At 40.0% G+C, this 17224-nt stretch overlaps 1 protein-coding gene across 4 annotated transcripts in view; it reads right to left on the bottom strand.

Annotated features, from left to right (window-relative positions):
- The window catches only part of LOC138706411 (kinesin-like protein CG14535), a 572747-nt gene that overhangs the window by 13183 nt on the left and 542340 nt on the right, over positions 1–17224 (bottom strand). For 2 of the 4 annotated variants that reach the window (XM_069835685.1, XM_069835681.1), the window contains exons 7-14: positions 16462–16804; positions 14008–14170; positions 11175–12135; positions 10885–11030; positions 8627–8759; positions 8095–8544; positions 5225–5363; positions 3459–3677 (exon numbers count right to left, since the gene is read on the bottom strand). In XM_069835685.1, coding sequence (XP_069691786.1) covers positions 3459–3677; positions 5225–5363; positions 8095–8544; positions 8627–8759; positions 10885–11030; positions 11175–12135; positions 14008–14170; positions 16462–16804 — 2554 coding nt within the window. The remainder of the gene's footprint in view (positions 1–3458; positions 3678–5224; positions 5364–8094; positions 8545–8626; positions 8760–10884; positions 11031–11174; positions 12136–14007; positions 14171–16461; positions 16805–17224) is intronic. The other 2 variants (XM_069835683.1, XM_069835682.1) reach the window with 2 other exon arrangements.

Below are 17224 nucleotides of genomic sequence, written 5' to 3'. Positions count from 1 at the left end.
ATCAATTGGTAATAGGTGAGGCCAAAAGTGATGTGAGTTGTAATTGTAATATCTACCATTGATATTGGTTGTGTTCTGAGATACGTTATCCGTAACAGATTCCTCCCAGAAAAAAACATAAGTAACTTGAAGTGACGCGCACTTTACGAAAATGTTGCACTGACCTGAAATTAAGGCAACGAAGACAATATCAATAGCGTAGAGTTTTCTGCATTACAGTCTAATATCTAAGTGAGTTACAATCATTTGAATTTTTTGCATGTTCAAGCGAAGTTAATTTTCTGGTCAAACGTACGCATGTGAAGAAATGGCAAGATTTGAACATATATTTTTTCAACAGTAATCTTATTAGAGGTTTTGATTTATCTAGAGAAAATCAAAAATCAAAAAAATTGACTATTACACGATTAGAAGAAAGCATATAAAGATTAGCAGAAAGAAGTACTCTAATACAATAAAATATTAATTGACTTAAGGAAATAATAAACTGTCTTTAAATGTATTTTTGTACCAGCTCATCATTTCAAATATTACGCTAGATGGTAGTAGTGTCTTATGATTGCTGTTCCCTTGTTACCAGTTGTGGCAACTATACAATCTTCATTGAATTATATAGACGATTACTAGTCAAGAAGGCTTTGTTGATTCACTTTCATTTTTATTAAAACAGTTGCATTCCACTTCAATTATCAATATACTGTATATTAAACAATCTCTCACACGTGACTATCGATAATCTCATACAGCAGAAGCTATAACATAACTTAAATAATATAAACAAGATAAAAGATAGAAAAGTATTAGTTGAACGGAGTTACGCAATAAGAGACCAAGTGCCAAAAACCTGTTTCGAAATACTGGCCATTGAAATACATGTTTTTTTATAAAACATTTTATGCAAGACGTATTAAAACATTCATACTATTACAAAAAAAAAAGGCTAACCGATTTTTAATAAGAGACCAGCAGTTGAATTAATATTTCAAAGCAAAATAAATAAATGAATTTTATGCAATAAACGAATTTTTGTTTATAAATAGCAGCAAAATTAAGATATCGCATTCTTGACTTTTTCCGAGTTAAATTAGCCTGCCATCATCAGATTTGTGCAAATATCTCATTTTTTCAAATTGTCGGTTGGTATATTCTTGCGTAACTCCGTCCAACTAAGGATGATGAAATAAACATGAATCACTTTAAAAGATACAATTATTGAAATTACAATGTTGGAAAACAAAGAGGCGGTAAAAACAAACAAATGTTAAGGTGATAAAACAAACAAATGCTAGGGAGGTGATAAAATTTGTAGGATAAGTGGCCATGACTGGTTGAAACACGTTGTTCCAAACCGTTTTATTGGTCAAAAGTAGTATGACGTAGTAAAAGTATAATAGTCAATGTAAATCACTTCAAAACAAGAGTATTACACTCAGATTGAATATTGGAAAGAAATAGTGACGAAATTCTCAGATTGAAGGGATTTTCTAAAGTTATACCTTCCCTCACAACTCCAGTAATTCCTCTCAAAATATTTATTACTTACAAATGGCTTTTAAGGAAACCGGAGGTTCATTACCTAACGGAAATAAGTTATTATGTTTAATGCAATGCTTTGGGCGAATGTAGGATATGCCTCCATCAGGAATACTGTGGCATTTACCACTCCACTACGATGGACACAAACGTGTCTCATTTGATTAATGGCAAGTCGTCAAATGCACTGTTTATCTAATGACATTGCTAATGGATGCAGAATAAACAGAGAGCGATGAGACAGTATGTCAGAGATGATATGCGTCTTACACAATTTGAATGATGGCGTTTTGATCAATCAATGCTGGTGAAAATTGGCTCAAACTCACAAATATAATCTACAATACAATGTTCTTTCACAACATTATCCTCTACCTTTCTTCCCCCTGGAATAAACTAAGATGGATATTTACGATTGTTTCCTAAACTTATTAAAGTTAAAAAATAATGCAGAGTTTTAAGTTAACAGTTAACGGAATCATGAAGTTTGTTAGGTTAAAATAAAAGAGAATGCACTTTGTTACTTAATTCTTTATTTGTTTCCTCTTAATATAATTACATTCCATTGATAATAAAACCATAATTTTATTTGTTCAGTACGTACAACATAAGCATCACATGACTTGAAACTGCATTTGATAAGCATTATTAAAATATCTTCGCAAACACGTAGAAAAACTGCAAACAATCGTGTATTGGCAGAAAACCTTTCTTGAAGAACTCAATGACTATATTTAAGCAATATTGCAGACATTTTATGTTGCTTTTCAAGACGACTATTTGCATACACAAATATTTTTCGAGACGTTTAATCAAAGCCTATTGTTATATTTCGTGAATTTACGTCCTAGGAGAATATTCTGTTTTACGTCACATACCAAACTCAGGAATGGAGTTTTCCATTAAAAACCCAGATATTAGTATTATGTGAGTAAAGAAATCTATACAACTGTAATATATACAATATTTTTATATGGTTACTTGAAAATGAATTCGATCGTTAACTTTGTAATAAATTTAAGTTTGATGAACTAATTTGGTAAAATGATTTTTATTAAATGTATAAAATCTGTACGTCTAAATTAACATAAGTGACTTCAAATAAACTGTTATATTATTTTCAGAATTTGAGGTGTGATACATTTTGTTTTAATCTTCAATGATAATTTAGGAACAGCTTGATGATGAATGAAACTTAAAATTAATCAAAAGAAAGAAAGAAAGAAAGAGGATCAATTATATATGGAAAATCCTTATTACAGACAGATCATAAGAAGGAAGTTAGTTAGCATGTCACGATCTTCATAAGAGAATAAATTCTGTCGTCACTCACGAAACTTATAATATTATCGTAATATCTGGATAAATTCCACTATACGCTCACTATATATCTGAAATGTACCATATTTGCTCGTCATTATTATGTACATCACTTAGACCGCTCATCATATATTAATATCAACTAGTATACTGATATTGATACATATACATCAACTAGTCTGTTTGTCGTACTGCATATGAGGGGCTCACAACCAGAGTGGACCAAGTCCACCTGTGGTCAGTTTGTGGATTAATACAATCTCGGATGAAGAAAACTTAGATCTATTCATTGCCAGAACAAACAAAGTCCACAACTCATTTGTTACTCCACAGAGGGCAGCATTTCTTATAGAAGGTGAAGGTTGCTAAGCGTGATCCAGGAACTTTAAGACTCAATATCTCAGATCTATTCCAGATGTACTTGGTCCACTCTGGTTATGAACCCCTCATATATCACTTCAGTCTGCTCATAGCGGTGTACATCAACAAGTCTTGAAAGTCTGTTCGTCGTAATGCGTGCGTCATCTAGCCTGCTTGTCATACCTGTGTACACAACCCAGTCTGTTCGTCATGCCTATGTATATCATCTAGTCTGTTCGTCGTACCTGGGACTGCCCGAGTCATGTCCACTGTCATAGCCCTCGGGTGCCATTGCCGGGTGCTGAGGCCGTGTCTTGCCTCCAAACAGTCTGCGATGCAGCCGGGTTGAGGCGGGTGCAGGGGGCAGGGCAGGTGGCAGTACAGGTGGGGCCTCATCTTCTTCATCCTCGTCGTGTGCCTGCCCCGTCACAGTTCGTACCTCCTCCTGCACTGTTTGCCGACTTCTGCACAATAAAAAGTATAATACTGTACAGCCTACAAGTTTGGTCTATATTGCTTCAAACTTTATGAATAAGTTATCGTTGGACATGCTCGTACATACAGTCTTAAAAACGTTCTGTCGCACTGATAATTTTATAAGTCCCAGAAAGGAGAAAGTGCACATGATCGGACATACAACGAAACAAAACTCATTTTATTATCTCAACTAGTCCTTCTCTTGTGCAGAAGGTCGCTCGTCCTCTGATCATGCGCACTGCCTCCTTTCTAGGACAAAGTATCTGTTTGATAAAACTTTTTTCTAAGACTGTACGTACATACATACAATTATAAGCGATAAAACATAGTGCTCAATTCCCTTTGTAACTAGTCTAGGAATGGAATGGAATTTAACTGAGGGGGGCACGGATGTCCCAGCACTGCGACCTATTTAGATCTATTGCGCTAACCCTCGATATGGAATGAGTTGCATGCCACAGATCCCCTACGCGCACCAGCCTAACCACATGACTCCTTTAACGACTGGTCCCTAGAGCCGACAGAATCCATATATCATTCCTGCTTCGGAAAATTCCCGCAAGGCCCCCATGTCGGCCCGAGGCGAAACTCCTCCCCCGAGTAGGTCCACCTCGGGTGCCATTGCAGAAGCCATCCAACATCGCTGAACTACATTCCACGGAGGCCGGTCGAGAGAGTCAGCAGCTTCGGGAGGCCGCCTGTAGAGTGATCTGAAAAACCAGAAACTGGATGATGGGAAAAGGATGGTGGGGGAGGAAAGGAAGTGGCGAAGATGAGTGGAGTTCCAATCGCCTGATAAAGTTACCTCATATTCATCCATAGGAATGAGGGAATAACCTCGAAAAAACCTCACCCAGGCAACTCGTCCTGACAAGGAATCGAACCCGGGACCGCTGGGTTTGGAGTTGGACTGGCTAACCCCTCAGCCACAACTGTGGATTGTAACTAGTCTAAATATGGAATTAAATAATTTATCATTTGAGCTCAGATTTCCATGCACTATCAAATTACTCTTAAAACATGCATGCATTCATGCACTATCATATGACAAAATATACACAACGAAGGGAAAAAATCAGTAAAAATTTGCACCATCAAAATTGAGTTCTACATTACGTTACATTTTTATTTTGGAACAATGTACTACAACTAATTTCTAAAAATTTTCTTCACTTAAGCTCGGATGTTTATCTGAAGCACGTTCTCGAACGTAGAAAACGATCTTTCTACGTCGCAAGAAGTGACAGGTGCATACTTATGTGAAAGAATTTGGAACAAAGTCAAATTATCTTTCGCATTTCCGCATGACCATGAGCCCATGGCCATCAGGAATCGAACCTACGTTACGCCTTAACAGTGACGCTACCACTCGCCCCAAAACACACAAGTACTTGCGTCTTTATTACAGCAATCACAATGAACTACATCACCGTTCGTTCTCAGAAATTCCTTTCCCTCAATCCATTTGACACAAGATCTCTTCTTGCAGTGCTAACAAGAGCCATAACAACACGATGTATGCACGCTCACTCACTTGCTTCTTTGCTCGGAGGTCTCGTCTTCGTGGTCGGACGTGGAAGCTCCGTTGCCGGGCACTCTCTCCACTTCCTCCTTCAGGTTCGGATTGGAAGCCCCGTCCGGATGTCGCAGTGACGAAAGATTACACCCACTTCCTGCGAACAGTGCACGCTACATAGCAACACATCTTCACATTATTTTAGATCGATGGCCATTTAGCACAAAATTAATAGCAATTACAAAATACGTAGTACTTTCTATTTACCAGGAAATAATCAAATCTGAACAGTGAATAAAGTTCTTGATGTAGAGTTACAATAATGTTTGTTAATTACATACTACTTGAGTCACTGTGACAACATTATGAGAGTATTATTTAATATTAGAGGAGAAAAATTCGCTCTGGCGCCGGGGATCGAACCCGGGTCCTTGGTTCTACGTACCAAGCACTCTAACCCTTGAGCTACGCCGAAGTTCAATCCACAGAATCGGATCGAATCGTCCTCCTCCAGTGTTTTTCCTTTTGTGGCCTGACTCCAAGTTCGACATGTATGTTGACATTTTTATATTAAGTCAACTGCCATTATACAAGGAGCGCACTCAGTTGAGTGACTTGGTGACCGGGATTCCATAGTAATATGCACTGTTGCGCGAAGAATCTCCTCTAATATTAATTGTTACTGTAACAGACGTATTCTGTAAGACCAAAAAATTAATATTTACGTAGATTATGAAGTGGACCTCAAAGCGTGTAATTAGTGGAAACTAATCAGGTCAAGAAAGTTAAACATAGAAATTTAAATTATAGCCTGTTCTTTTAGTTACCACAATTGGTAACGTTTTACCTCATGTCTAATCCTATACGACGTAACTTTCCGAGTAAAAACTCCTGTGTTGTATCAAGGATACAAAGGCGCGTAAAATACGTCACCCCGTTTCGGAAATGGAACTACAGGTTGTGTTAGTTTGAATGTTTTATTTAAATTTCAGTTTAAAAATGGATAGTATGGTTCTATCATAAGAGGGATAATTAATGAAGGACATGCAGTATATTTTCTCTTCATATGAAGCAACATTCCGAAATCAGTCACAACTCTCAACAAATTTTTCCATTATGCTATGTGTATCATACATGTCTATTATTACTTCAATATTGTAGAACTCGCGATTACAAATCAAACGGGTGGCCATACAGGACTGTTGCTGTTGTCGATGCTGAAAGATTACTGAGAGAGGCTGCGCGCGGCACGACTGATTTTATACGCAACTTCGACGCCCTCGTGTCCGTAGCGGGGAGAGTTGGCGTCATAGGGCGTGTCCACACAAGTTACAATGGTTTATGGTATAACTACTAATAACATTAGCATTCGGCTGTGGCTCATAATATAGTTGCTACAGTAAGAATTTGAAGTTCTACCACTTCTTTTTTCACAACAGATCCCTCAATCTGACAGAATTGTTCATTAATGTCCTGTCCTGTGTGTGTCTCTGCTACCTCGCTCTGCTAACCCCAGGCTAGAGAAGGCCCAAAAATGTGTCGGTGTCTTGTGTGTAGGGTCCGTATAATTGTCCTTTCCCCTACAGCCTGGTTAAGCCTTATGGCTTTAACTCTGCCAGAGAAAATAAAACATTCTATTATATACAGCCACTGTTGTGTAAGTTCTATAACAGAAGGAGGTTAAACGGAAAAGGAAAAAAATCCGATGTCTAATTTGTCATATCGCATTAAATATATCTAAGTCTTCATATTGCAATTTTACTATTGCTATTGGAAACAAGAACCACTTAGCATCTAGTAACTTATACAGGATGGACGGTAACCACTGCACCAAAATGAAACTGGTAATATATCATGAGGAGAGGTTTGAAAAATCTAAATAGACTAATTTTTCTTCTAACATTCACCGTTTTAGAGCAAATCGTTATATTTCTACGAGACATTTTGCAACATGACAGCTACTGCAACAACTCCAGCAACCATCCCTTACCTTTCTCTCCCCCTCTGCTGTACTCAGTCACACGTATACCACACTGCGCTACGTTGCAAGATTTATTTCAATGATTTTCACAATTAATCAATTTAAATTCATGATTAAACGGTTTAATTTGAAAAAAAATCTCAAGATACTAACTATTCAGATTATTCTAACCTATCTGCTTGTATAGCAATCAGCCATTTACCCCGGGCCATTACCGCAATAGAGCGCTGTAAACATTGGGCAAAGACTATTTTTCCTGCTTAACGGTGTTTCATGGAAGGAAAAGTGTAATAAAAGTTTTGTTATATTTAACATGTTGAATCACCTCTTAACTTTTGGTGGATCGGTCTCTTTCCACTCTGTATAGTAGACTCATAACTCTCCGGATACATTCTTCTGGAATATTATAATGCTTGCGGCATTCTACCACGCGTATGGTGGTTACCCTTGTATTAGTAAAATATAGTTTAGTTATTAGCAAAGTAATATATTAGTAAAACAAAGAAAACTTTCTTTTCATTTATGTTTTCAATCTGTGCGCATATTGTGCATGCTAATGACTGACATCAGTTGGATCCCTAAAAGCAACATTGGCAATAGCTGTACAATATGAACTTTAAGTAGGATAAGGTGTAAGAACATTTCTGCAGTTCCTGGGAAAAGTGACATAAGTCAGTTTCCACAAACCCTTTTTGATAATTTATTGACAGCTTACACTGGTTTATGTCGATTTGATTTTTTTCTGTATGAATAATTGTAATGGGAGAAATACTTATGTATTTTTTTCCAAGCGAGCAGATGTTCCGTAAGTTGTCAATAAACTATCAAAAAAGGTTTGTGGAAAATGACTTATGTCACTTTTCCCAAGCACTACAGATTTATAAACACCGAATCTGCAGATACTAACTACAAAACCGGTGGTTGACAGAGTCACAGAGGGTGGCGGGCAGCTCTCTCGTGAGCAGGGGCTGGTACCAGCTGCGCCCAAAGCTCATCTTGCAGTTGTCGCAGATTTTGGCCTGGTTCTGGTGCGGATTGTAGGCCGGCTCGCTGTAGATGCTACCCGTACCAGTACCAGCGCCGATGCCCGTTCCAGTGCCGTACAGCATGTCGGACATTGACAGCGACTGACAGCGGGACGGGGGGCGATACGGTAGCGACGGCCCGAACGTCTTGGTGGCGTTGGCGCGCGCCAACTTGGTCTTGTACATCTCGTGCAGTCTAGCCAACTGCTCGAACTTGTCCGCCTCTCGCTGTCGCAGGTAGTCGTCGTACAGGCTGTAGGGTCGCGGGTCGGGCGGGCCAAACGGACGGCGGGGCAGCATGCGCTCCAGGTCCGTCACCACCGACATCGAGTCTGCAACACAAACGCGTGCTCAGCACCGGTTTTTTTTGTTTCCACTTGTGAGCACAAAATAATATCAGTTGCTGTGACTCGCCTGTGAATGTGGAGACCACGGTCAGGTTCTCCTGGCTGAGAACTCGCAGCGGGTGTTCGTCGCTCTCCTGGTCCACTTCCGGTAAAGGGTTCTCCAGCTCGCCCATACACAGAGCAATGTCCTCCTCTGTCACCTGTGAGACAATATTAATAGCAATTTCAAGGGAAAAATTATTCTGGAGCCGGGTATCGAACCCGGGAACTTTGGCTGAGGGCGCCAACGCTCTACCGACTGAGCTACCCAGGAATTACACCAGACACCGGCTCAATCTTTCCATTTACATCCACATATCTCAAGTGGGCTGACAGGCCGCCAGAGACCAAACATTTTGTGCACACAAACTCTGTGTGACTTGAGTTGTGGTTTTCTGTTAACGAACAGTGACGTATATTATGCAAATCTGGCAATTTTTCCCTTGAAATTATTCAGATCAGCTTCACAGGGAACTATACTTGAAAGTCAAATTTGCATAATATTAATAATATTAGTAGACTACGAAAAGGCGTTCGACAAAGTTAATAGAAACTAGAAACTTGAATTTTATGAAGTAAAGGTTCTATCTGCATTGTTTTACAGCTCTAAATGTTGAACTGTAATAACAAACTAATAACAGGAAAATAATGTAGAAGAAATTAAATTTATATTATGTGTTGCGGGATATACCTTCCCGGACCGGAAAAGAAATGAAGGCTTTTGGGACTTAAGGTATGGAATCGTGAAATTTCTAACTTCTACATTTTTACACCAATTAATCCGAAACTTTTAACACACATTTCTTACAATGTGGTGGACATGCAGTAGACAAATTTTCATTTTGATATTCCAATCAATTTACTTATAATTAGTTTTTTTGTGTTTTTTAATACTGAATTATAATTGTCCCAATTTTCAAAGTTTATACGAATTTCCTTTAAATTTATATTTAATGTATACCTGACAGATGTATGTAAAATATGACACAAATTTTCATACTTTCCCAGCTACTTATTGAAAAAAATCGTTATTTGTTAATTTTTCAATTTTTTGAAACTTATCACATCCTCAACACATGGAATTTGAATACTTTCAACAGTAGAAGAAAACACATATGTCAGTTTACTTCACATGCTTTTGTGGACTTCTGTGAAAATTTCACTGAGATTGGAGGAAAACTGCATTCATTAGAAGAGAATTTGGAATGTTACAAAATGTTAAAAATTGGAAAATCGAGAAAACAAGTATCAAAGTACAGCATATATATTATAATATATACTATCGATATTCTTCCTTCCTATACACGTCTACCACACATTTTTTCTCCAACATAAAAGCGGGAAATACGAATGAATGAAAAGGAAAATTAGTTAGAATGAAGAACAAAGTCCGTCAGAATGACAGCTGAATGTCAGTTTAAAGGGCTGCAGCTCCTTGCATGCGCTGCCCTTTAAATTCGTCCTGAGAGGCTTTAAATTGTCGTAGAATAGAATAAAATGTTTTATTTTCGAGGCAGAATTGAGGCCATAAGGCCTTCTCTTTCACTCAATCAGCCTTAATCAATACAATAGTCAATAGTGACATACATATTTAAATTATGAATATTTACAATACATTAAAGGTTCTCCAGGAATATTCTTCAGTTAAATTTTAACGACTAGGTCAAAATAAGCATAGATTTAGAAAACTGAAATATTATTTTATTTTTTTAGAGTTAAAAACAAAATTTCAATTTTCAATAGTTTTTTCGTTATTTTAACCGATCCATAACCTTAATCATTGTAGCTGATGTTGATGATCGTGACCATAAATATAACGGTCCGCTTCGTCGATGGTGAAGCGGTTTTTATTTCTAAATTATATGTCTGATGTCTTGGTACTTATTTACGTAAACACGTAAAGGGGTTGGTTGGTGGTAAACTTCAAGTAACGGTAGATGAAAGAAATGCATTTTTGTGAGAAATCTTACGAAGTATTTTTCGGGAATTACTCTGCTAAAAATGTAGCATTTACTTCGGGAGAACGGGGTAGGATTTGTTAGACCTACCTCCCTAAATATTTGTTTAGTCATATGTGGTAAACAGTATCCATTGTTAGGTTAAGTTGTATTATTTCTATATCATTTTCAAGTATACAGTAAGTTGATTGGATATGCCAGATAGGTGAGTTGCTCTTGTGAATCAAAGAGACAAAATTAAACAGAATGAATAAATGAATGAATGAATGAATGAATGAATAAATAAATAAATAAATAAGTAAATAAATAAATAAATGCCAGAGCGCACCTGAAGGCATGAGTCCTGCATAGGAACCGGCTCGCAGGGTTCCTCCACCTCGATGATCTCTACCTCGTCGTCTCCCCCCACTCCCGTCGCGTCCCGTCGCTCCTGCAGGATCCTCAGTCGCACGTCCAGACTGTCCACTGTAACATCTGACAGTGCAGCCAACCAGGGCGTGAACCCACTTAAATCATTACAAAATGTTTGCTACATAAATACTAATAAGCGTCCCGCTTGTGGACTTTTTCCAACACACAAAGAAAAGGAAAGAATACGAGTATGAAGTGTTGTATCACCTATACTGATCTCGTTGTTGTGGGGCTGCAGCAACTGCAGGGGCGGCGGGATGTCGCACACGCCTTCTTCTTCCTCCTCCTCTCCTTGCTCAGACTGAGGTCTAGACTCTTGCCTCTGCTCCGGGGTCTCCTGCGCTGGGGTGTCGGTGTCATCTAGCGCCTTGGGCTCGCCGTCCTCGTCGCACGTCTTGAAGACGGTCAGCTCCTTGTAAGTGTGGCCCGGAGGAGCGCCCGTAGCAGGGGGGCGCGTCGTGTGCTTGGCGGCCTGGCGCTGGATCTGCACCGTCTGGTTCTCGACCCACCTGCGGATCATGCTCTTCTTGTGGCTGTCCATGAAACCGTAACTCCCGGATCCCGACCCCGTTCCTGCCCCCTGTCCCGTCCCCGCCGCCGCCGTCGTCGTCGCCGCTGTTGACGGCAGCAGCGGGCCGTCCACCCAGGTCTCCTTCTTCTTGAGCAGACTGCGCGCCTCGGCCACCTTGGAGCGCGAGATGCGCGGCCCGTCGATCCACTGCTCGTCGCTGCCCGACGGCACCGAAGTCTTGCTCGCATCGACGGCGGGCGTCTTGTGGGGCGCCGTCTTCGAAGGCGTCCGAGCCGGCGATGCCTTGCTGGGGGACGCCGACTTAGACGCCGCGGGCCGGTGCACGGGACTAGCTTGCGTCCCCTTGCTGGGGGGCCGGTGCTCTGCCCCGGACCCCCGCAACGCCTTGCCCATCGCGCAGCGGTTGTCCCCCGAGTTGAGGCTGGGGATGTACACGGGCGGGTGCTCTCCGTCCGTAGCCGCGTCGTCCGAGGGCCCCACGTAGATGACGGTGTCCGCGGACTGCTCGCTGCTCGAAGGGTCCACGTCGGAGCTGCCCGTGGAGCGCCCGTTCTCTTGCAGACGCCCTGCCCCCGCGCTCGCCTCCTCGCCAGAGCTGCCTCCGGAACCCGCCGACCCCCCGCCGAACTGCAACAACTCCAGCACGTCATTACCTCACCACATCGCGTCATATCACATCAGTCGAGTTCATCGTTACGCACAAGCCTGCATGTGTTTTGTGACATCAACAGACTCCGACCGTAGCTGAGCTTGTGTGTACAAAATCGCTCACAACTACTACATAGTTCGGACACTGACATTCTCTGATAATAAGTAAAGGCTGGTTCACAATAAATCGGGACGGAAACGACAACGAGACCGAAAACGGAAATGATGTTAAAATACATTTATTTAAATGTCAGCATTCATAATAGTTAATTGTGAATGGCAACATTTAAATACATTTATTTTAACAATATTTCCGTTATTGTTCTCGTTTCCGTTCCCGGTTTATTGTGAACCTGCCTTAACAATTACGGAACTGTAGCCAAGCCATTGTAACAACAGACAAATAACGTAGAAAAATTTCCAACTTAATGCATACTTTCGAGGGGTTATTGAAGCGATGTTAAAGCCAAGAGAATGGTGGCGAAAAACAAAACTACATCTCATGCTACTCATCCCGATCTGCCTTACAGGTAACCATTATACAAAGAATATTACTAGTACTTTCATATTACTCCCCAAAGGAGCGAACTCTAGTGGTTTATCAGTTTTAATGAAATGTTTAACCACAATATGCATATCACATATGGTTTTTGGTTTAACATTTGGATATGAATATAATGGTTGAACATTAAACTGAAAACCATTTTTTACTGTGATATTGATTCAAGTTGTTTCAGGCTTTCATGTAAAACACTTTTACTCTAAAGTGCTTTTGGAAATGCTACAAAATTTTTAGTTTTAACGTAATTATCCTTTTCTTGAAGGCTACATTTTAAATCGATGTCACTAGAAGTAGCCAGAGCTCGAATGAGAAGAGAAAGCCTGTGACAACACATTTCATCTGCTATCCGATCTGTTCACATCAACGGACTGGGTTTTAATATTCAAACGTAACACGTCTGCCAACATCTAATCGCTGACCAACTGAACAAATGTAGTTAATATAGCTGCTCTGCTTAGTCTCCGACTATTACTGTAAATCGGCTAAGGAATTTCTATAAAGACACAATTTCCATCATAAGAATTACTCCCCCCCCATCCCGGTTGTAATTATGCACCTAATATGGGTGCCAGCTCCCAGAGTTCCGTCCACGCTATTGAAATACGCCAGAGGAATAAATTATTCTTTATTAGATTTTCTATCGATATGGACAAAAATCACGATTCTACTCGCCATAGTTACCGAATAAGAGAATGTTAAATATTTGGGGAAAACAATTTCGTACTGAAAAATATACATTTTTCACCAATATGGTATCAGAGCTCTTTTTGTTACGTATCTACAACATGAGGTGTTTGCTCTGAAAATCTGCAAATTTATTTCACTTCAATCCTGTATATTATTATTGTTCTTTTCTTGTAATTTGTGTGTCACTGTTTGAAAATCGCTGATTTACAAGACATGACTATAGGAAATTTATGTTATTATGGAACATTTCTCCTGAACTCATGTATAATCATATTGTAGCTTATACATTGTATAATCTGTAAGTATTTTTGTTACTCAGTGTATAATTTACAGATTCTAATATGATCCAGATTGTCAAATAAATAAGTAACAATTAAAGTAAGTACGTCAGTAAAGGAAGTTATTGAAACGATAACTAACATCCGAGTGACGCAGCACTGTGACGACAAAACACTGCCGGGTCAAACTGGTGGACATCCGTCATTTTCATGTGTATGTATGTATGTATGTATGTATGTATGTATGTATGTATGTATGTATGTATGTATGTATGTATGTATGTATGTATGTATGTATGCATGCATGTATGCATGTATGTATGCATGCAATACCTTGATCTTGCGCCGTCTCATGCGATGTATCCTGGACGCCAGCTGCACGGTGGCCAGTGTGTCGGTGTAGTGTTGTGCTGCAGGCGATACATGGGCAATCATGGCGGCGTGACACGTCAGCGAGCTCAGACATTCCTTCAACAGCTGCGTGATCTTGTGCTCTCTATACGAAATAATACAACTTCTGTATAGTTATTGTTGATGTGTATCACACAAGTATGACAGGTATCTTAGTGTAGCTTATAATACACATACGGTATGTGACAAATGCTGCTAGTTATTGTATATCATACGAGTATAGTAAAACCTGCATGGAAGGTATTAGTTACATTTATCACACCTGTGTTGCAGGCGTCTGTTTCTATATATATATATATATATATATATATATATATATATATATATATATATTATATAGGCACATACCATACTCTTATCATATATATATATATATATGATAAGAGTATGGTATGTGCCTATTCTCTACAGGGCGGAAGGGAACTTATTTCATTAATTCACAAAGGTAATAGATGAAGTCAATGCGAACAACTTCTGTTGATACGTTCAATAGTTTGGAGAGTACAAAATGCAACGCGTTGCAACGCTCCTTGAGATCATTGTTGCGCAGTGGTGGTGAGATGAGACGTTTTTGTTTACATTCTTCTCTCTAAACTCTTGCGGAGTGGATGATTACTCACCCACACTGCGGAGCAATGACCTCAAGAAGCATTACAGCGTTGGAACACATTGCATTTCATACTCTTAAAAGTATTGGACTATCACAAAACTTATTTGACAAAAGTTTGTCGCACTGACTTCATATATTACCTCTATGAATTAATGTAATATGTTCCCTTCCACCCCTTATAGGCCTATCACTTCTACATGGTATACAACACAACTGTAGTTTCAGTCCCGAAACTGGATGACGTATTCTAAGTGCCGTTATATCCCTGATACGGCATAGAATATTTTTCACATTCTGTATACCTGAATAATTAAAAACTGGCATAATATTACTTGCCACACGGTTCCTTTCGAACTTTCATAGAAGATAATATATCATGGGACGTAATCAATGACCTGTACCAGAAATGGCCGAATAACTGATAACATTTTGACTAGTGTGTACTTTGGAATAGGGTGTAAATACGCATGCACTGCCAGATGTCTTCCTGCATGATTACGTCGATATCGTGTGAACCGCGCTAAAGGACTTGGACTTTCGCATCACCAAGAGTCATCTCATTCCTTTTTGGGGAACTGTATATTGGATGCGCCTATTCTATAAGGGAAGTACCTGCTACTATAACACACCAGTTTGACAAGTACATTTACATGGGAAGTGCCTGTTACTAAGTTAGATATCATTAGTTTGGCAGGCATCCATATATGGGAAGTCCCTTTCACTAAAATATCACACCAATTTGGCAAGTACCCTTATATGGCAAGTGCCTGTTACTATGTTACACCAGTTTGACAGGCAACTTAAATGGTAAGTGCCTGTTACTAAGTTATATATCACACGAGTCTGGTAGACACACTTATAAGGGAAGTGCCTATTACTAAGATATCACACCAACTTGGCAGGCACCCTTATATGGGAGGTGCCTGTTACTACATTCTATACCAGATGTCTTTGGAGCAGATATAAACAACGGAACGGAATACAAGAGAGCGCGGTTCACACGATACTATAGTCCCGTCGCTCTAATTTCCGGCAGCCAATCACGTTGCAGGTCGGGTACATATAAACGTCTGCGTTTTGTGATTCGCTGATAAAGATATTATGCATTTCCTAAGGCTCCATAAATACTTAATATAATCGCCCGCCATTTTGGCTCTTTCGTTGGCGTTCGCACAAAGCACACGAGGACGTTATTTGCCGCTTAATTATTTGCCCATTTACAGTGCGTTTGATTTATTATCATTGGAGCTACGACATGATAATGTTTAACGGTATGGCAAATAGATTCCGCGTCTGATAGCTCGGCAACGAAAGAACAAAAATGGCGAACGATACTACCTACCTAGACTTTATAGAGCCTTCACTTCCTAAGACGTAAGCAAAGAGGAGGAGTCACGCCGAGTACGTTCATATAACGAAAAGTGAAAATTGAAGTAATGTGTCTTTGAACTACCTTCTTGCATCAGTCACTAGTTATACTGCTTTCGTCTGCTCATACACCGCACAGATGCTAGACACAATAGAACTGTAGTAGTGGACGCGTCTCTGAATACCGTCTGTAACCAGGATATGCACGCGCTAGTGTCTACAACGCTCTCAGCTAAGTAATGACTCACCAACCAATGGGAGCGCAGCGATAACATGAGATGCATCGAGACCCTTGTTATGGTCTGCTCCAAAGACATCTGGTATAGAGTATAAATTAGATATCACACCAGTTTGGCAGGTACCCTTATAGTGAAAGTGCCTGTTACAAATTATCACACCTGTGTGGCAAATGTTTCTGCCCATTGAAGATGGCCAGCAGAACGTTGCCAAGTCCGGAAAGAGGGATGCCACCACTAGCCTTGCCCCGTTCGCAGCTGCCCAGGTCGATGAGATGTAGTCGGCTACGCCCCCCAGCCACCCCATGGCCCTTGCCTGCCACGCTGTACTGGTAGACGTGCAGCGTGTACAGCAGGTGGGAATCTCCGCTGCGCCCTCCCACCGCCGCGTCCAGGTAGAAGGCGGCGCGCTCCGCAGACGGGACCCGCAGCTCGCTCTGGTTCTGCAGTTGCGTGCCGAACAGAGGGTCATCGCGCAGGTACACCCCTGGTGACTGTTCGCAATCTGTAAATAACACAAGGATAGTGATACAACTTGGTGATAATCCACTAACATGGAATTCAATGAAAAGACGGACGGATAAAAAGATGATGAATCTTTACCAGAGTGCTCCAGCTGTTAGGGAAGATAAGCTAAAAATACACGAAATGTAACACAAAGTTCTATAAGGTGATGGGTGTTCCCTCTTTTCTTTATGGATGCGAATCATGGACAATCAGACTAAAAGATTTGAAACATATTGAAACAGCAGAAATAAAATTTATACGATTTAAATTTGATTTATGTTTTAATAATATACTGGTTTTATTGAAAGAGCTAAGTTGCACACTATTCTGAGTTAACTTAATCTGAAATATCAGGTCAAGTAAAATTTATAATCAGTTTAGTAATATTCAAAATTAGGCATGCCACAAGGTACTGTTT

This window comes from Periplaneta americana, chromosome 9 (genome assembly GCF_040183065.1).
Source record: "Periplaneta americana isolate PAMFEO1 chromosome 9, P.americana_PAMFEO1_priV1, whole genome shotgun sequence".
Lineage (NCBI taxonomy): Eukaryota > Metazoa > Arthropoda > Insecta > Blattodea > Blattidae > Periplaneta > Periplaneta americana.
The sequence above is the reverse complement of the archived record's forward strand: the minus strand, read 5'-3'. Positions and strand labels throughout refer to the sequence as shown.